At 39.5% G+C, this 22424-nt stretch overlaps 1 protein-coding gene across 7 annotated transcripts in view; it reads left to right on the top strand.

The window, feature by feature from the left end:
* LOC124593756 (NAD kinase-like) overlaps positions 1-22424 on the top strand; it is a 907239-nt gene that overhangs the window by 861125 nt on the left and 23690 nt on the right. For all 7 annotated transcript variants that reach the window (XM_047132093.1, XM_047132092.1, XM_047132094.1 and 4 more), the window contains 3 exons: positions 26-220; positions 19085-19187; positions 19288-19485. In XM_047132093.1, the coding sequence (XP_046988049.1) occupies positions 26-220; positions 19085-19187; positions 19288-19485 (496 nt within the window). The remainder of the gene's footprint in view (positions 1-25; positions 221-19084; positions 19188-19287; positions 19486-22424) is intronic.

Here is a 22424-nt window from a genome sequence, read left to right as displayed (position 1 = left end):
TAAGTTTCTTTCGTTGTTTCTGCAGGAAAAGAACATGGTGGTGTTCGTGGAGCAGACGGTGATGGAGGATACGCTGCTGCTCAACAACGCGGGCTTCACGATCGTCAAGGACAAGCTGATGACGTTCCACGACGGCAAGGACGACCTCACCGACAAGATAGACTTCATCATCTGCCTCGGCGGCGACGGCACCCTGCTCTACGCCAGCCTCTTGTTCCAGGTGTGTGACGGCCTACTCCGCTCGTCCTTCAGCCTACGTTTTGCGCTAGCACGGAAATTACACATATTTCACTTGTTTTTGCAATTTGTTAATTTATATATGCGTTTTTCACTTAACAACATCGATATCTACATCCATACTCCGCAAGCCACCTGACGGTGTGTGGCGGAGGGTACTTCGAGTACCTCTATCGGTTCTCCCTTCTATTCCAGTCTCGTATTGTTCGTGGAAAGAAAGATTGTCGGTATGCCTCTGTGTGGGCTCTAATCTCTCTGATTTTATCCTCATGGTCTCTTCGCGAGGTATACGTAGGATTGAGCAATATACTGCTTGACTCCTCGGTGAAGGTATGTTCTCGAAACTTCAACAAAAGCTCGTACCGAGCTACTGAGCGTCTCCCCTGCAGAGTCTTCCACTGGAGTTTATCTTATCATCTCCGCAACGCTTTCGCGATTACTAAATGATCCTGTAACGAAGCGCTCTGCTCTCCGTTGTATCTTCTCTATCTCCTCTATCAACCCCACCTGCTACGGATCCCACACTGGTTAGCAGTATTCAAGCAGTGGGCGAACAAGTGTACTGTAACCTACTTCCTTCGTTTTCGGACTGCATTTCCTTAGGATTCATCTGCTTTACCGACAATCAACTTTACATGGTCGTTTCATTTTAAATCACTCCTAATGCCTACTCCCAGATAATTTATGGAATTAACTGCTCCCAGTTGCTGACCTGCTATATTGTAGCATAAGTTATAACTTACTTTCTATGTATTCGCAGCACATTACACTTGTCTACATTGAGATTCAATTGCCATTCCCTGCACCATGAGTCAATTCGTTGCAGATCCTCCTGCATTTCAGTAAAATTTTCCATTGTTACAACCTCTCGATATACTACAGCATCATCCGCAAAAATCCTGAGCGAACTTCCGATGTTATCCACAAGGTCATTTATTTACATCGTGAATAGTAACGGTCCTACGACACTCCCCTGCGGCACACCTGAAATAACTCTTACTTCGGAAGACTTCTCTCCATTGAGAATGACATGCTGCGTTCTGTTATCTAGGAACTCTTCAATCCACTCACACAATTGGTCTGATAGTCCATATGCTCTTGCTTTGTTAATTAAACGACTGTGGGGAACTGTATCGAACGCCTTGCGGAAGTCAAGAAACACATCCTTAGTGACCCAGCTCTTGAATTTCTGTAGTACACGAGCAAATAACACTGAGGTGACAAGTCATAGGATAGCGATATGCACATATACAGAACGCGGTAGTATCGCGTACAGAAGTTATAAAGAGTAGTGCATTGGTGGGGCTGTCTTTTTGTACTCATGTAATTCTCGTGAAAAGGACACACGACGGCAATTAACAGACTTTGAGCGCGGAATGGTACTTGGAGCTAGATGCATGGGACATTGCATTTCGGAAATCGTTAGGGAACTCGATATCTCGACGTCCACAGTGTCAAGTGTGTGCCGAGAATACCAAATTTCAGACATTACCTCTCACCATGGACAACGCAGAGGCCGACAACGTTCACTTAGACCGAGAGCAGGGTGTTTGCATTGGGCTAATAGATAAGCAATACTGCGTGAAATAATCGCAGAAATCACTGTGGGACGTACGAAGAACGTATCCATTAGGACAGTGCGGCGAAATTCGGCGCAAATGGGTATGGCAGTAGACGAACGACACGAGCGCCATTGCTAATGGTACATCATCGCCTGCAGCGCCTCTCTTGGGCTCGTGACCATGACCCTAGACGACTCGAAAACCATGGCCTGGTCAGCTGAGTCCCGATTTCAGTTGGTAAGAGACTTTGAGGTTCGCTGATGACATTGTAATTCTGTCAGAGACAGCGAATGACTTGGAAGAGCAGTTGAACGGAATGGACAGTGTCTTGAAAGGAGGGTATAAGATGAACATCAACAAAAGCAAAACGAGGATAATGGAATGTAGTCGAATTACATCGGGTGATGCTGCGGGAATTAGATTAGGAAATGAGACACTTAAAGTAGTAAAGGAGTTTTGCTATTTGGGGAGCAAAATAACTGATGGTCGAAGTAGAGAGGATATAAAATGTAGACTGGCAATGGCAAGGAAAGCGTTTCTGAAGAAGAGAAATTTGTTAACATGGAGTATAGATTTAAGTGTCAGAAAGTCGTTTCTGAAAGTATTTGTATGGAGCGTAGCCATGTATGGAAGTGAAACATGGACGATAAATAGTTCGGACAAGAAAAGAATAGAAGCTTTCGAAATGTGGTGCTACAGAAGAATGCTGAAGATCATATGGGTAGATCACATAACTAATGAGGAGGTACTGAATAGGATTGGGAAGAAGAGAAGTTCGTGGCACAACTTGACTAGAAGAAGGGATCAGTTGGTAGGACATGTTCTGAGGCATCAAGAGATCACCAATTTAGTATTGGAGGGCAGTGTGGAGGGTAAAAATCGTAGAGGGAGACCAAGAGATGAATACACTAAGCAGATTCAAAAGGATGTAGGTTGCAGTAGGTACTGGGAGATGATGAAGCTTGCACAGGATAGAGTAGCATGGAGAGCTGCATAAAACCAGTCTCAGGACTGAAGACGACGACGACGACGACAACAACAACAACAAGATCAACAACAAAAGCCGGCCGTGGTGGCCGTGCGGTTCTAGGCACTTCAGTTCGGAACCGCGTGACTGCTACGGTCGCAGGTTTGAATCCTGCCTCGGGCATGGATGTGTGTGATGTCCTTAGGTTAGTTAGGTTTAAGTAGTTCTAAGTTCTAGGGGACTGATGACCTCAGATGTTGAGTCCCATAGTGCTCAGAGCCATTTGAACCATTTTTTGAACAACAAAGAGCTGATGGTAGGGCTAGTGTGGTGCAGACCCCACGAAGACAAGGATTCAAATTGTCAACAAGGCACTGTACAAGCTGGTCGTGACTCCGTAATGGAGTGGGCTGTGTTTACATGGAATGGACTGATTCCTCTGGTCCAACTGAACCTCTTGGAGACCTCATGGAGACCGTTCATGGACTTCATGTTGGCAAACAACAGTGGAATTTTTGTGGATGACAGTGCAGCATGTCACCATGCTACGATTATTCGCAGTTGGTTTGAAGAACATTCCTGACAATTGGAGCAAATGGTTTGGCTACCCTGATCACCCAACATGAATCCCATTGAACATTAATGGAACATAATTGAAATATCAGGTCATGCACAAAATCTGGCACCGCCAACACTTCAGCAATTATGGACTGCTGTAGAGGCACCACAGTTCAGTATTCCTGCAGAGGACTTCCAACAACTTCTAGAATGCATGCCATGTCATGTTGCTACACTGTGCCGGGCAAAGGGAGGTCCAAGACAAAATTAGAAGGTATCCCATGACTTTTGACGCGTCACTATACAGGGTGTAAATTTTAAGCTGACAAACCAGAATAACTCGAAAAGTAATATTCATACGAAAAAATGCGTAGAATCCAAAGTTGATTATTTTCGGGGGGGGGGGGGGGGGGGGGCGCATCTGCTGGTGCTAAAATGAGCCCGCCACCCTAGCTCCCGGGGGAGGGGGGGGGGGGCAGGTGGCAGCAGGCAGCTTTATAATTTCAAATGGGAACCCCCATTTTTTAATGCAGAATCAGATTCTGCATAAAAAACTTTCTTAAACATTTTTTTTGATTCTTGGTAGTTGACGCTGTAATTCAAGAAAATTCATGTTTCATTTTTGTGTGGAAAATGGTTACGGATAAATAAAAAATACTTATTTACGTCGTACATTTTGATTCTCCCTCTCTCCCCATAGGGCGGGGTTTGAGAGAGACCCAAATATTAATTTTTTCCATAGATTCTGTAAGTTTTGTTTGTTTCGTGGTCGTGAGGACACACAACTTTTAATTATCAAACAAATCATCTAATCAGCTAACTAACCAAACATCTTACTTACTAACGAGTGAACTCATTAACTCACAGAGTAAACAAAGTAAAAGACTGAGGAAAAGACTAACCCACTAGCTAACTAAAGATGGACGTATTCCTGTTTTAGATTTGGTGGTCCAGAAAAGGAACGATTGGTTTCGTTTTATTGTTGATTATTTGCAAATGCTTGAAATTAAATGAATTTCGGGGTGCTTGTTTCCAGTGAGTCCCCTCGCCTCTCACTTTGCCTGCTTGTCCGTAAATCCCTTGCATCTCACCGTTTTATGAAATCAAATGTTCAAAGTGATGACCTCCAACTTCGATGCATTTATTGACTCGTGCTGTAAATCCCTGCACTCATCTTGATGTCTGGTGTAATTGCAGCGCAAGCATCTCTTATTCTTTGCATCATGTTTTCGCGAGTGGTAGGCATTTCCTGATAAACGATATCTTTTAGATAACCCCATAAGGAAAAAAAATCTGGCGAGGTAAGGTCAGGCGATCTGGCTGGCCAATTCACACGACCTGCCTGTCCATCCAGCGACCACGGTAAAGTTGATCTAGTACATCGCGCGCTACTAATGAATAATGCGCTGGACAACTGTCATATTGAAACCACATGTTTGGTCGAAGTTCGATGCTCGGGTCTTCAAGTAGATCTGGCAGTTAATTTTCAAGTAGGTTTCGATATTTATTGCCATTCAAATTACAGTTGATAAAGTATGGACCGATCAGTTCATCCCCAATTATACTACATCAAACATTAACTGACCAGGGTCGCTGATGGTTGACTTCTCGAATCCAGTGTGGGTTATGTTCATTATAGTAATTAACTTCGCAGTGGTTTATGAATGTTGCCTCATCGGGGAAAAGTACTCTGGCAAAAAAGTTTTGGTTTGTTTGCATCCGCTGAACTGCCCAGTGACAAAACGTTTGACGGTTTTGGACGTCATCGCCATGTAGTTCCTGATTGCCTTGATATTTCTGTTGTGCCGCTAGGACTGCCACTTGATAGTTTTCTCCACAAACAGTAGCTGCACGGGTTCTTTTTTTCTGGTTCACACTACCTTCCGCAGTAAATTGTTTAATAACTCGAACAAAAGAGGACCGTGATCGTACTTGGCCAGGAAAACGCTGTGCATAAAGCGCGACTGCATCGTCAAAATTTCTCCCACTGTCTCCATAAGTGTACACCATCTCAACTGTTTCTTCCACAGAAAGGTAATTCATAATGACATATGCCACCTATTAATTTCAAGAGAGGAAAGATGAGGGGCGTCGAGAAAGGCAGGGTTAGAATTTCTACGAGCGAGAAGCAGCCCGCTCGGCGTAATTCCGCCTAGCAATACTAACTCTGCGTCAAACGCGACTGGTAGCGAGCTAAAGCCGCGAACGCAATCACACAAGGTAATCAAACATAGGTAGGAGACGAGGTACTGGCAGAATTAAAGCTGTGCGGACGGGGCGTGAGTCGTGCGTTGGTAACTCAGTTAGTAGAGCACTTGCCTGCGAAAGGCAAAGGTCCCGAGTAGGAGTCTCGGTCTGCCACACAGTTTTAATCTGCCAGGAAGTTTCTTAATCAAACATAAGTCGCCGTAAAGACAATATTTATAAACGACGTATTGCTATCTGAATACTCAGACGGGTAAAAATACAGTGTTTTTATTACATTAATACTTATAATTTCTAAAGCCCAGTCTTACTACGAGAAAGGGCGAATTTCTCGTCCCTGCACTACCGATTGGCGGCACTCCGAAACATTACGCCGCTCATCAGAAAGGGCTGGATAAGAGCATCGATTATCGGTCAGGGCTGAGTGGGATATCGATTATTATAATTCTAAAAATGTAAACGACGTAGCAGCCACGATATTCCGAAATAAAATGTGATTTAAGTCAATAAATTTATGAATGTAGTTTTCTGCGTTTTTCCACCCGAAACTAAAAGACTCAAGTTTTTAAGCAAGCACTCCAGTTGTGAGACTTCTCAACAAACAAGAGTGATTACTCCGAATCTAATAAAGAAATTAGGTTCATTAGTCAGTTTTTTAGTTAATGAGTTCACTCATTATTAAGTAGGATATTTGGTTGGTATTAGCTAGTCAGATGATTTGTTTGATAATTAAAGGTTGTGTGGCCGCACGACCACGAAACACACAAAACTTATCTGAATCTGTGGAAAAAATTAATATTTGGGTCAACATGTGTAAAACTAATTCCTCTCTCTCAAACTCCACGCTATGGGGAGAGAGGGAAAGTTTTAGTTTTAGCGAATCAAAATTTAAGAAGTAAATAAATATTTTCTATTTATCCGTAACCATTTTCCACGCAAAAATGAGAACATGGAGAATCTGATTCTGCAATAAAAAATGGGGGTTCCCCATTTGAAATTTTAAAGTTGCTTGCCGCCCCATCCCAGGGGGCTGTGGTGACAGGCTAATTTTAGCACCAGCAGATGCCTCCCTCGAAAATAATCAACCTTGGAGTCTACACATTTTTTCGTGTGAAGCTTATTTTTCGAGTTATTCTGGTTTGTCGTCTTAGTAATAATAATAATAATAATAATAATAATAATAAGCCCCTGGGAAAGATAAAATAGCAAATTTCTGGCTAAAGAAATTCACCTCAACAGTCACATCTAACTAAATTATTTAACATATATCTAAAAACAAAGGTGATGTGACTTACCAAACGAAAGTGCTGGCAGGTCGATAGACACACAAACAAACACAAACACACACACAAAATTCAAGCTTTCGCAACAAACGGTTGCTTCATCAGGAAAGAGGGATGGAGAGGGAAAGACGAAAGGATGTGGGTTTTAAGGGAGAGGGTAAGGAGTCATTGCAATCCCAGGAGCGGAAAGACTTACTTTAGGGGGAAAAAAGGACAGGTATACACCCGCGCGCGCGCCCACACACACACACACACACACACACACACACACACACACACACACAAGCCAAATGTCTGTGTGTGTGTGTGTGTGTGTGTGTGTGTGTGTGTGTGTGTGTGTGTGTGTGTGTGTGTGTGTGTGTGTGTGTGTGTGTACCTGTCCTTTTTTCCCCCTAAGGTAAGTCTTCCCGCTCCCGGGATTGCAATGACTCCTTACCGTCTCCCTTAAAACCCACATCCTTTAGTCTTTCCCTCTCCTTCCCTCTTTCCTGATGAAGCAACCGTTTGTTGCGAAAGCTTGAATTTTGTGTGTTTGTTTGTGCGTCTATCGACCTGCCAGCACTTTCATTCGGTAAGTCACATCATCTTTCTTTTTAGATATATTTATCCCACGTGGAATGTTTCCCTCTATTATATTCATAAATTATTTAACAGTTACATTGCAGACCCATACACATTCCCTGATACACTTACGCATGGAATAACTTATCTGAAACCTAAAGATCAAGCAGACACAGCAAACCCAGCAAAATATCGCCCCATAACATGCCTACAAAATATTAACTTACGTCATTACACAGAAATTAATGACACATACAACGCAGAACAAAATTATAAATGAAGAACAAAAAGGCTGTTGCAAAGGAGCACGAGGGTGTAAAGAGCAACTGATAATAGATGCAGAGGTGACATATCAAGCTAAAACTAAACAAAGGTCACTACACTACGCATACATTGATTACCGAGAAGCTTTTGATAGTGTACCCCACTCATGGTTACTACAAATATTGGAAATATACAAAGTAGACCCTAAATTGATACAGTTCCTAAACTTAGTAATGATAAATTGGAAAACCACACTTAATATCCAAACAAATTCAAATAATATCACATCACAGCCAATACAGATTAAGCATGGAATATACCAAGGAGACTCATTAAGTCCTTTCTGGTTCTGCCTTGCTCTGAACCCACTATCCAACATGGTAAATAATACAAATTATGGATACAATATTACTGGAACATACCAACACAAAATCACACATTTGCTATACATGGATGATCTAAAACTACTGGCAGCAACAAATTAACAACTCAGCCAATTACTAAAGATAACAGAAGTATTCAGAAATGATATAAATATGGCTTTTGGAACAGACAAATGTAACAAAAATAGCGTAATCAAGGGAAAACGCACTAAACAAGAAGATTACGTATTGGATAAGCACAGCGACTGCATAGAAGCGATGGAAAAAACAGATGCCTATAAATATCTAGGATACAGACAAAAAATAGGAATAGATAATACAAATATTAAAGAAGAACTAAAAGAAAAATATAGACAAAGACTAACAAATATACTGAAAACAGAAGTGACAGCAAGAAACAAGACAAAAGCTATAAATACCTATGCTATACCAATATTGACCTACTCATTTGGAGTAGTGAAATGGAGTAACACAGACCTAGAAGCACTCAATACACTTACATGATCACAAAGCCACAAATATAGAATACATCACATACATTCAGCAACGGAAAGATTCAAATTAAGCAGAAAGGAAGGAGGAAGGGGATTTATCGACATAAAAAACCTACATTATGGACAGGTAGACAATTTAAGAAAATTCTTTCTGGAACGAGCAGAAACTAGCAAAATACACAAAGCAATCACTCATATAAATACATCGGCTACACCACTGCAATTTCATAACCACTTCTACAACCCTTTAGATCACATAACATCAACAGATACGAAGAAAGTAAATTGGAAAAAGAAAACACTACATGGCAAGCACCCGTATCATCTAACACAGCCACACATTGATCAAGACGCATCCAACACATGGCTAAGAAAAGGCAATATATACAGTGAGACGGAAGGATTCATGATTGCAATACAGAATCAAACAATAAACACCAGATATTACAGCAAGATCTCAATACCACAACAGATAAATGCAGACTTTGCAAACAACAAATAGAAACAGTAGACGACATCACAAGTGGATGTATAATACTAGCAAATACAGAATACCCCAGAAGACACGACAATGTAGCAAAAATAATACAACAACAACTTGCCATACAACATAAACTAATAAAACAACACGTTCCCACATACAAGTATGCACCACAAAATGTACTGGAGAATGATGAATACAAATTATACTGGAACAGAACCATTATAACAGATAAAACACCACCACATAACAAACCTGACATCATACTCACCAATAAAAAGAAGAAATTAACACAACTAATCGAAATATCCATACCAAATACAACAAATATACAGAAGAAAACAGGAGAAAAAAATTGAAAAATACATCCAACTGGTTGAGGAAGTCAAGGACATGTGGCATCAGGATAAAGTTGACATCATGCCAATTATACTATCAACTACAGGAGTCATACCACACAGTATCCACCAGTACATCAACGCAATACAGCTACATCGAAACGTATATATACAACTACAGAAATCTGTAATTATTGATACATGTTCAATTACCCGAAAGTTCCAAAGTAACACATACCATACAGTTAAAAGGAAGTCACACTTGATCAAGGTCTGCGTCACTTTCCATTTTTAACCAGAAATAACATCTGAGAAAGGAATATGTGAAATTTAAGAAATATCAGTTGAATTAATATTGTGTTAACCAATTTCCTCACTGTTTTCTTGTTCAGTGTGAATAATGACAGCTGTTATGAATGTATATCAGCAGTGTATAGTAGTTAATTGGTCAGACAAGGAGTGAGAAATATTAGGGTGACATTAGCAGACAAGATGGAAAGAAGAAAACAGAAAGGGACGAGACAAGCGCATATAGTTTGAGTGCAGAGTGATTTTGGATCAGACCAGGTTGCAAGGTAGTTTTTCACAGTTCTATGACTTCAATGGAGGAGGGAGAGGAGGATAATCTAGAGCAATGCAGAAGTACAGCCAAGATACTGGGTGTATCTGTCTGGTATTACAATTGATATGTGAAGTGATGGATTGAGATCATCAGTGACTAAGGGACTAACGAAATGCGTATGAAGATGATGTCACCTGTTCAGTTACAACTGTACTACTAAACGGCTAACCCAGGGCACAGTCACCCGTCCCACTAGCAGGTTGCCTATCTAGCTGCTTCTGGAGCAAGAAAAATTTGATTTTCGGTATTTCTTATATTTATTGAATTTAAAAACTCAAAATTCTTTGATGATGTAGCCATGTAGGCATTAAGAGTTACAGTCTCATGGTGAATGTGTAATGTAGTAAGACAAGTATTACATTTAGAAACTGCATGTCCCTCTTCAGGCACACAAAGTACTGAGACTTCAGTGTGCTTCAAAAAGGACTTTACAAATTTTGAGATTCATATGAATTTATAGAAAGAAGATACAGAGCTGGGTTTAGTGTTATTTTGTAGAGAAACACAATTTTTTTACCTTAAATTAAAGATGTTGCATGTGGCTTCTGTTGGTTATCCTGCACATGTCCCATGAGATGTCAGTTTCTTCTCAAACTTGTTGTAGCATTGCAGGTGTAACTTGCCCAGTGACGGCGTAAATTGTTGCTTTAAGCTCAGGTAGAGAATCTGGCGCAGGATGTACAAATACAATATCCTTAATGAATCCTTATAAAAAGAATTGAGTGGTGGCAGGTCTGAGGAATGTGGGGACACACAATTGGCACATCATGGCCAGTCCATTGACCTGGAAAGCGGTCACTGAGGAAATCCCGGACATCAGCCAGATATTGGGGTGGTGCACCATCTCGCACAAAGTAAACATTTTGTTCTTGGTAATCATCATCATCATCGATTTATGTTATCAAAATATTTTGTAACATATCCAGGTACACCATCCCAGTGATGGTTGTCTCATGGAAAAAAAAGCGGACCGTACACGTTGTTCTTGCTCAGTGTACAAGAGTTCAGTTTAGGGCTATCACAAACATGTTCAATGTTTGATGTGGATTTTCACTGCCCCAAACCCTACAGTTATGTGTGCTAACCTTGCCACTCAGGTGAAAAGTCTACTTGTCGGAAAAGATAATTTTGTCCAAGATAAGTTCATCCTCCTGTAATCGATTTACCATTTCCGCACAGAAGTTTTTGTGAGCAATTTTATCAGTGTCTTTCATTGCATGTACAATCGTCAATCTGTACCATTTCAAATGCAAACGGTTTCTCAACACACGCCAAACAGTCGCATGTGGGATTTTCAGTTCGCGAGATGCACGTCGGGTCGATTTTGTAGGTCTGTTGACAAAACGTTGAATCACTCACTCAACGATATCGTTAGATGTGATTGGATGACCTGATGATTTCCCATGTCTTACTGAGCACCCTATTTCTACGAAACAGGCATGCAAGGAGGATCTTCGACGTACTTGGTATGGAAATTGCATTAAACTGTTGTCACTGATTTAGATGCTGCAAACCAAAACACACAGCTAGCCCACTTGTGTCCAATGATGGCAGTTACCTTTAATGCAACTGCCACTACCACTCCATACAGTGCGATTCAGCTCTAGCAAACTACGCAAGAAAAAACTTGATGTATTTCCATACAAATTGGCTCTAAAATCACCTCTGTAGGTACTGTGAACTAATTTACATGAATTTAGGTACTATGAATTAATTTATATGAATTTTCAAAGTTGTAGTAAAGTCCTGCTGAAACACTCTGTATATTCATCAGTACTTGAGAATCAGGACACTTGGCAACACAACACATTTTAGACATAATTTCAAATATTTTCTAAACTTGTTCTCATGTAAGTGCTTAACATTGAGTATTTAATGCATTAACTCGTCCGTAAAGTGATGAGATGTTTCCATCTGTTGTATAGATGGCAGTTCAAATCGTTAAAAAATTGTACATTTACTAATATGTACTAACAGAACATAGTATCAGCAGTGGGAGAAAAATTGTTGTTGCTACATATGTAAATATATCAAAAGAGGGAAAGTTACTTTTAATACTAGACTCGTATCAGAAAGACTTTGTTACAGTTATCATACTAGTAAGAGATGGTTTTATATGTTAAAAACATAGAGGCACGGTGCACTAAAACAGGCAGAAAACAAAAATTAAAGAATTGTGTAGTTAAAAATACTTTAACGTGTCCTGAGTGCTTACTCCATAAGTATGCCTACTACAGTAAATAAATGGATGACTGTCCGTGTTTGGACTCCTGAGAACATGTAATTTATGCATGCAGTTGCCCAAACAGTGAAAAAATGAATAATGCTCCTATATTAACAATCACATCCGTATACTGAAAAAACGAAAACTCTTATCAGGTGCATAGGACTGCACAATACCGATCAGATATCGTGACATTCTCTGTCGTAGGTTGTTGGCTTTCTAGATCTTGAAGCTGCTACTTCTCATTCAAGTAGCTTCTGAACCAGCATCTTGAGGCAGTGTACACCATTCCAGACCTCTCACCAAGGAAATCCTTGGCACTCAGTGAATGGAATCCGTGTCATCAGCGTGGCAGTCAGATGCACTGACCACTCAGCTTACAGAAGTAAAGTGATAGATCTAAATGTGAAAATTTGTCAGGTTTTCTTACAGCTAAAGATGCATCCCATGAATCAGGAAATGCATTGAACTTAAGATTTCATTCAAAACAGTGATGGGAAGAGTAGTAATAAAATGTTTATCCTCCGATTATTGTAGAAAATGATATAGACAAGTCTCTTCCTAAGTGCCATTTAAATGGCATACAGGTTAAAAATAATTACGCTGAGAGAACTGGAGAGATAGTAAAAATAATACATTCCATAACTGTATTCCTTTGATTGAAAAGGGAACCAGCACTGCTTGAAAGGCTGAAACGGAATAAAACTGGTTTTAAAATACAATATTTGATTTGTCCTACGACTTATCATGGTCATTAACGTGCAAACTCTGAATTTGTCTAGAACTAGTATTTCATGGTTCATTAATAAAGACTACACGAGCCTTCAAAAAGTATTACTGTACAGCAGACAATAATGACCAATAGATTCAAGAGAGTCTGAAGTAAGGAGCTACTTTGCAAGAAGGTTAATGTTTGCTTGAAACAATATTGCTACAAGCTGTATAGCATGCACTGTGGAGTTGGTGTTAGCATTGCTGGCTGGCATGCTGTGGGTCACCAATTCAAATCTCACAACCACCAAATAATTGTTTAGGATTTACCATTTCTAGAGGTTCTCGAAAATTTGTTTGTAATGATTGTTGCTGTTGCTGTTGATGATCTTGTTCTTGTTATGGTCTTCAGTCCAGAGATTGGTTTGATGCAGCTCTCCTGTGCAAGCTTCCTCATCCCCAGGTAACTACTGCAGCCTACATCCTTCGGAATGTGCATAGTGTATTCACCCCTTGGTCTCCCTCAGATTTTTTACCCTCCACACTTCCCGCCAGTACGAAATTGGTTATCCCTTGATGCCTCAGAATGTGTCCTACCAACCGATCCCTTCTTCTAGTGAAGTTGTGCCACAAATTTCTCTTCTCCCCAATTCCATTCACTACCTCCTTATTAGTTACGTGATCTATCCATCTAATCTTCAGCATTCATCTGTAGCACCACGTTTTGAAAGTTGCTATTCTTTTCTTGTCTAAACTGTTCATCGTCCATGTTTCACTTCCATACAAATACTTCCTGACACTTAAATCTATACTCGATGTTAACAAATTTCTCTTCTTCAGAAATGCTTCTCTTGCAATATCTAGTCTACATTTTGTATCCTCTCTACTTCGACCATCATCACTTATTTTGCTCCCCAAATAGCAAAAGTCATCTACTATTTTAAGTATCTCATTTGCTAATCTAATTCTCTCAGCATCATCTGATTTAATTGGACTACTTTCCATTATCCTTATTTTCCTTTTGTTGATGCTCATCTTACTACTTCCTTTCAAGACACTGTCCATTTTGTTAAACTTCCCTTCCAGGTCCTTTGCTATGTCTGCCAGAATTACAATGTTATCGGCAAACCTCAAAGCTTTTATTTCTTTTCCATAGATTTTATTTCCTGCTTCAAATTTTTCTTTTGTTTCCTTTAGTGCTTGCTCAATATACAGATTGAATAACACTGAGGATAGGCTACAACCCTGTCTCACTTCCTTCTCAACCACTGCTTCCCTTTGGTGCCCCTTGACTCTTACAACTGTTGTCTGGTATCTGTACAAATTATAAATAGCTTTTCGCTCCCTGTATTTGATCTCTGCCACCTTCAGAATTTGAAAGACAGAATTCAACAACATTGTCAAAAGCTTTTGCTAAGTCTACAAGTGTTAGAAATGTAGGTTTGCCTTTCCTTAACCTTTCTTCTAAGATAAGTCTAAGTGTCAGTATTGCCTTGTGTGTTCCAACATTTCTACGGAATCAAAACTGATCTTCCCCAAGGTCAGCTTCTACCAGTTTTTCCATTTGTCTGTAAAGAATTCGTGCTAATATTTTCCAGCCATGACTTATTAAACTGATAGTTCAGTAATGTTCACACCTGTGAGCACCTGTTTTCATTGGGGGTTGGGATTATTACATTATTCTTGAAGTCTGAGGGTGTATCGCCTGTTTCATACATCTTGCTCACCAGACTGAAAAGTTTTGTCGTGTCTGGCTCTCCCAAGGCTATCAGTAGTTCTAATGGGTGGGATGTTGCCTACTCCTGGAACCTTGTTTTGATTTAGGTCTTTCAGTGCTCTGTCAAATTCTTCACGCAGTAGCACATGTCCCATTTAATCATCATCTACGTCATCTCCCATTTCCGTAATACTGCCCTCAAGTACATCGCCCTTTTATAATGCTAGTATATTCTGGAATATTTGATGTTTATATCAAAAACAGCACTATCCTTCCAGGAGACTGTTATGTTCTGTCTGTACATTGGTGTCCATGCTAAACGTGCATTCAGTGCTAAGTATTGTACTTTATTGATAGTCCTGCTTTTGGATTTGGGTTTGGACTTGACTGTGGCTATGCCATAACATTGTTTGGTGGGAGATGCAGGATGGTAAGAGAAGAGAGAAAGCAGTTTATGGCTGCCAAAAATGTTGGACCACACGAGAGATAACGGCCATGACATACATAAGGAGGTAATAGAGAATGTTGGAGAGGAGGTGAATGGATTTAAGCATCAATCTCCACTGCCAGTCAAGTGTGCCATGAAGAATGGACTCAGCTGTCTCAGACATAGGCTGCAGCTGTCAAACAAAAACCCAGAATCAGACAAGCACAGGCACTAAAAACTCCAAGTACAATGCCTTATATTAGAACAGACTTTGGAACACGGAGAACAGTACACTGGTATTTTTCTACTGTGAATGCCCTTGGCAGTTACACTACTGCAGAGGAAGAAGACAAATACCTGATGGCTATTACGCCAAAAGTTGTCAAACTTTACAACAGTCCTATTCACACCAGGCCACTTTAGACAGTTATAGTTGATCTTTAGGACAAAGCCTGTCACTGTATCCTGCATGAAGTCACTTCCCAAAATGCTGTAGCTGTTCCCTGTCGCCATACAGTAGCACTAGTTGCACACCTAGCTGATATTTTCAGGAAAACTAAGCAAGTTGACCATGGAGGTGAGGCTGCTAAGATGAAAATCCTCCCGGGATGACAGTTACCAAGATTGCAGGAAATCACATTGGGTGCCAGTCAACTCAGGGCGATCTTTTTTATTTATTTTTATGTCTATTCTTTATTGTCGTCAGCTAAGAAGACCGTGTTATGTGCTAAGATTGTGATTGTGCTGAGTGTTGCGAATAGGAAATATGTGCAAATAAGAAATATGTCTAGCCAACAGGAACGTGTGTTGCAAGAATAACTACCAGTGACATAATGCAGCCCTTAGGATTGGCAATTTAACAGGATACAGCCGTAATGTATTTCTCGGATGGATTTTCTTGCAGGCATCTCAAGCATTTATGTACTGTGGAAGATCGGAGCTCCAGATGGATGAAACTATTCCAAGAAGTGCACATAATGGGGATTGCTCTGGGTGGTTGTTTGCTATTGTTATCCCACTGTCATCAGTCATAAGAGTTTGTCTTCAGTCTAGATTCTCAGTTCCACTGTGAAGCTTTTGTCAGTTAGAAAATGCTAGTTAGCTCCACAAGAGAAATCTACATACCAGCGATGATAGTAAGCATTGCAGCTGAAAGAGGAGAATTTGGATCTTTGTCATGATCGGCCACATCTCATTCCTAAAGTTGTGTGAGTAGGAAAAACTGAACCAGTATTGGCTGGACAGTGCCATCAGTGAAGAATTGTGCACTGTTACCACTTCAAACAATACTGTGGAGGAAGCTATTTTTGAACTGCCAATAGGATCTGGCCTAACCGAGGAACACTTTTACTGAGTGTTAGCCATTCTGCACCAGTTGTCGGATCTTTTCACATCTGAAGTCAAGAAGACAGACCAGGTGGCCCATGATAAAACACTCTGTCAACACTGTGGACCATCCACCAACTAGCCAATGCTCTTATATAATGTTGGCGGCTGATCAATGCATAATTTTGGAGTAAGTGGATATCGTGCTACGGGATGACATTGTTGCACCTTCAGTATTTCCTTGATCGTCTCCTGTGGGGATTGTGAAGGAGTATGATACATGGAATTTCTGTGTAGACTACTGGTGACAAAATTGCACAAAAAATGTTTACCCGAGTGGCATTTAGATAACAGCCTATACTGCTTGAATGGAGCAGGGTATTTTTCAACTATGACAGTGTAATTTCGACACTGACTACTGTAAATGGTGTAGCCGACAGATACACAGTTACGTTTTACTGTTCTTTACCTTCACTTCAATCTTAAGTTGTGCTCCTGGCTCAGCATTGGCAGGACCACCTCCAAAGAGGTCCAGTGTAGCTGTGGATAAAAGCCAGGAACTGAAAAGTTTCTTCATCCATGGCTGTACTTCCCAGAAGACTCATTGACAACTATGACATCTACGAAAGCCTTCATCATATTCTCTGTGCTGGCTGACTAGCCTGAACGACCCATTGGGTTGACTGGTGGGATGAGCACCGTTGCTTCAAGAGTACATCATCGCAACGGTATACAAAATTGGACGGAAACTTAGGATACTGACTGCCTCTCAAGGAATTATTTGGCAAAATACAGCAGTATGGATGGAATCCATCATCACTGCATTAAATAACAGTGCTGCTGAACAGAGGGAAGGTCCAACATTGGTTAGAACAAAAGAAGGCTTTAAGGAATAGGAATTGACCAAAGGGGAATTTCAGTTAATAAGTGGAACATTGTGTAAGAGGAAGTGTGATTCAGTGGTGCAGAAATGGTTGGTAATCATTCCAGTTTATCTGGAGCCATCTATCCTGAAATATTTCCATGCTGCCCCAACATCTGGGTACCTGTGCTTCTTGAAGACTTCAGACAGAATCAGATGCAGGTATCACTGACTAATGGTCTACTGATCCATTAGACACTAGGAACTATTGTAGTGTGTGCTTGCAATTGAAGAATGTGCTGTACTTCTGGTGTTAACAAACTCAAAGTAATTTTAGATATACTGTATGTTGAGACAGTGACTCTATGAAATGGGTAAAAACACCATACCATATGTGGAAAATGTAAACAAAATTAGGAATCGTGTAATACGTGGACACAATTATTCAACTCAGAACTGAAGCAGCTGTTACGGAAGCTGAACTGATATTTATCAAGAGTACCAATTAATTAATTAATTTCTATCAGGTAGCCAGCTCTAAAATGAACTATTAATTTTCTATCAGTAAAATTGAAAGTATTTCAACATTGACAATTCACTTATTTAGGAAATGAGCGAGATTTGCACTTTATGCATGAATTGTGTTGCCACAATACTGTTTGTGGCAGCTCTGTACATTACATTACAGTACTGGAAAACAACTGCACATAGTCATCTATATAATCTTAATATTTAATATTTATTTGAATTTAGCAGAGAGAGAATGATTTGGGAAGACATGTACGGTCTAGTGCCATCCTGTGTTGTCTCCATGATAATAAAACAAACATCAGTATTGCATAAATGGCAACACTAAAGAATAAAGTCAAATATTCATCAGTGCTCAATGCACAATGGTTTGTCAGTACACAATTTGTTCACAGACTTTAAATAAAATAGTTGGAGACCATCTTAGATAACTCTTTTAATTACATTTAGGTTGTTAGATGCAGACTGCAGTTTTCATGATCATTGTTATTTCCAAGTACCTCCCTGCACACAAGCACAAATTTTCACATAACCTGTAGTAACATTCCGTGTACATATTTGTTTATATCCAGCCTAACCCATGAACAGATATTCCTGCAGTTGCATGCCATCATGTGATTAGGTAAAATCACACAACGGTGTGGGAACAATGTTTGAGAGTTGGAATTTTCCTCTCTCATGGACTGCAACACACTACCACGTTTTGTGTAAATGTGTCTTGCTGATCCTCATGGCCTTAACTTCATTTCTACAGATTTCCGAATTACATTAGAAAAATAGTCAAACTTTCACACCATACATATTTGCAGTATGCGTCATAAAAACTGAGAAATACACAATTTACATGCCACAGTAAATCAGCGATGTCCTCCATGACGAACACAGAATATTTCATGTGTTAAAGAACCAGTCTGCAGTGAATGTGCCCTTAGTGTCCTACATTTGTAGATGTATCTCCCACAAAGATTTTCAGTTTAAGGTGAGAATCCATAGCTTCATCTGTGAAAATGTTTGGGAGAAATATTAATGTAGGGTAAAAAAGATAAGCTGTTAACCTTATGACAGAGTGGAGAGTTTACAGCTTCGGATTCACCGGTTTACTTCATGGTCAGTTGCAGTGGATGTGAAATGGAGAAGCATTGTACATCCTTTATTGTAAAACCAAAAACATTTGTAAGCATGAACACTTAAGTGAACACACAAGTTGCTCTGTCAGTAGTATTCATTTGATTAAGTATCTGTATTGCTTTTATCATTGGAATGAAAAAAATACATAATAATGATAATATACATGCAAAGAATAAACTTACCAATGAATATACCCTATTTTCCAGCAATCTGTGCCACCAGTGATGGCATTTCATCTTGGATCTCTTGGTTTCCTTACACCTTTTGAGTTTGACAACTTCCAAGAACAAGTTACTAATGTGTTGGAAGGTATGTTATGTTTTGTTATGTACATCTTTCATTAATACAGTAACACTTTAAATGTACCATAGAGTATTGAACTATTTTTATTATGGGGGACTGTTTACAGGTCATGCTGCCCTGACGTTGAGGAGCAGATTGCGGTGTATCATCATGAGAAAGAATGAGGATCCCAACAAGCAGTCTAAACCACCTACCAATCTCTTAGTTTTAAACGAAGTTGTTATAGATAGGGGTCCCTCCCCATACCTTTCAAACATCGACCTGTTCCTTGATGGGAAACACATTACCTCCGTACAGGGAGATGGTAGGTATAAATACCTGAATTCACTGTATTGAGATGTAACTGACAGTTACTGTTTAGTATGAATAGCTTTGTATATGGCACTTGAGTGATGACTAATTATTGGAGTATGTAAAACACAAAAAAAACCTGCCAACTCTCCAAGGATTAGACTACATCTTTCTGTGGAGAAACAGTGTGTCTTGTCACAAGATTCTTAACTGTTAACTTACCTTGTGTAGTTGCAACCAAGTTGGGATGTTCTTTCATCTTTCCTTAACCACATATGCTCTAAATTAGCAGCACCTGGTGTGTGATACTTGCAGAGTAGCGTAAATGTGTGGACATGAACTTCCATCAGTTTTGAAATACCTCACTGGATGACACAATGTCCAAAGCATATATTTTTTCAGTCGTGACATCCATATCATATTGTGAAAGGGCAACTGTAGAGAGCACTAAAGCGAAATGGTGGCGTCAGTTAAAGTTTTAAGCCTATCATTGATACTCACTTGAGTGGATGTGTTAGAGAAGTGGTATCATAAAGGCAGGGGTACTACTTTCGTGTACACAAATCACAAAAGTTATAGGTCTCTCTCTTTTCTAAATGATGTACAATGATTGGAAATTAATCCCCCTTTGTTCTCACCTGGGGTGGGGGTGGATAAAACAACATATTCTTTGGATTCTTTGTCTTTCTTACATTGTGACCAAACAAAGTGCCAAAAAGGGTGATTTGGAACACTGCCACTAGTATAAATATAACCATTGTTTTGTACCATATTTTGGAATTTGTCTGTGAGTAGTCCTTGCTCTAAAATAATAGAATCAAAGCTTTCAGTGGTTGTATTCTGGATTCTTGATTTTTAAAATAAATTTTTTAAAAGAGAGTATAGGTGTATAGCAGTTACCACTCTTACTGCAGTTAAGGACTTCATAAAACATACCACATTGCAAAGTATGGAAGAGTGAAGGACAACTTGTGTAAGGTCCAAGAAAATTATACACATAAAAAAGATGACAGATAGTAGTAGAACCATTCATTTACTGGAATTCTTCAGGGCTAATGTATGATACAAGAAAAACTGTCAATATGAGTCTGTCATTGCACAGATCTAGACCATTTACCAAATCAGCGGTATTCATTCCCATTTCTTATCTATACTAACAATAAAACTGTAAAACTATCATGTCTGTCTGTCTTTCTGTTTGAACATACTAATCTCCAAAACTACTAGATGAAATTTGTGGGGTTTTCACAGGTAATGGGAAATGTATTGGCTGTGTGTCATCAAAACTGGTATTGTAGTTAAAGTTCGTCTAAAATCATCTGCTAACCTTAATAGTTCCAATGTTCAATCATCATGGCATACTATATATTTTCGGAAGTTCACATCAGTGACAGAATTGAGCACTGCAATATTAGCTTTATGAATACAAACTAACAGCAAATTTACTTGACTGTGACAAAAGGATTTGATTTTGCTTTGTGTATTAAAAACTTAATGCCATTTCTTTGCTTCTTTTTCTAGGTTTTATTGATATCCTTTGCCAGGAAAAACAAATTTATTGTTTGTTTTGTGAATTGGGTGCCTAACCCTTATATTTTGATTTCATTTTGTTTACAAATAAAAACGCCTAGTAAACTGTAGAATCTTTCTGAATACACTAGGATGGCTGAAAGATTGATAACTAGGATCTCAAGAATCCCATGAAGCTCATGATGCGAAACTTGCTGTGGATTGAGACTGTCAGACTTTGGCTCTTGGGAAACTACTTCCAACAGCAAGCGCGATGTAACTGTTTCCAAGAGCATCGTGCATTAGCTCCCTCCTCAGAAACCTTCACTTACAGGCTTAAAGTTACTTTTCTCCAGTGGAATACTATAGAAGCAGAAATATTGACAGGAAGTGCTGCAGATGAATTTCTACATCCCGAATCCTGCTTGTTCCTAACAGTACCATTTTGCTTTAATGTGTACAATTCGCATTGAGCTTACATTGTGACCATACAAAGAGCAAAAGACCAGATACTGTGTGTTGCTGGTGTGGACATTAGTGTCAACTGTTTTTTTGCACAAGCCAGCTCGGTGTGGCAATCTCCCTTCTTAGTAAAGCAAACAAGCTCGTTGCTCATGCAGCCAATCATACTACTTCAAACTATATTCAAAATAGCTAAGTAAAAAATAAATTCCATATGTGCAAAGTATTGAGCACAGCTGTAAATAAGTACTCGGCCAAAACCTGGTTTCTCAGTTCGTAACAACTATGCAGGTGCATGAATTTTGTATTGCTGTGTACATGTCATTTCCCAAGCACATGCAGTGGTAGACTGTTGGAAATATTTTGTTGTGCTGTGTGAAAAAACTGTAATCTCATATCACTTTCAGCTTTGAACAGTGTAGCACATTAGTTTTATAGAAGTTTCTTCATACCAACATAGAATCCTTTACAAACTTTTTAAAAAAAGCCAAAATCTGTGTTTATGAAATTCTACAGAATACAGGCCACTTTATGATCATTTCAATCTAAGAATTTTGCGAATGTTTTCCATTGAAAGAGAGATTAGCAGAGATGCAAAAATGTGAATCCCTTCATTGTCTTGACATTGTGTGTATGTCATTGTCTGTTTATGTACCAGTAGAAAACAAAGGGAAGCTAATGGCCAGACTCAGTCATATTGAGATTACTATTCTGAGGAGAATTGTGCAAGAAATTTTGTTGAAGTTACAGCATGAAATAATAACTAGTGGAAAGACCCACCACAATTGCTCACTTCTCTTATCATGGTCTCTCACTGAGCATTATAAGGAGTGTCAACAGATGAATAACTAAGTACATTTTCTGTTGTTTGTGGAGCAGTTTTTGTTCACTGGAAACAAGAATGTAAACACACAAACTGCACGTAAATTAAGAGGCTGAGTCAAATATAAACTGCAATTTTTTACACACCTTTTTGAAAAT

The sequence above is a fragment of the Schistocerca americana genome, chromosome 2 (genome assembly GCF_021461395.2).
Source record: "Schistocerca americana isolate TAMUIC-IGC-003095 chromosome 2, iqSchAmer2.1, whole genome shotgun sequence".
NCBI classification, from domain to species: domain Eukaryota; kingdom Metazoa; phylum Arthropoda; class Insecta; order Orthoptera; family Acrididae; genus Schistocerca; species Schistocerca americana.
This window is presented reverse-complemented; position numbering and strand designations above follow the sequence as displayed.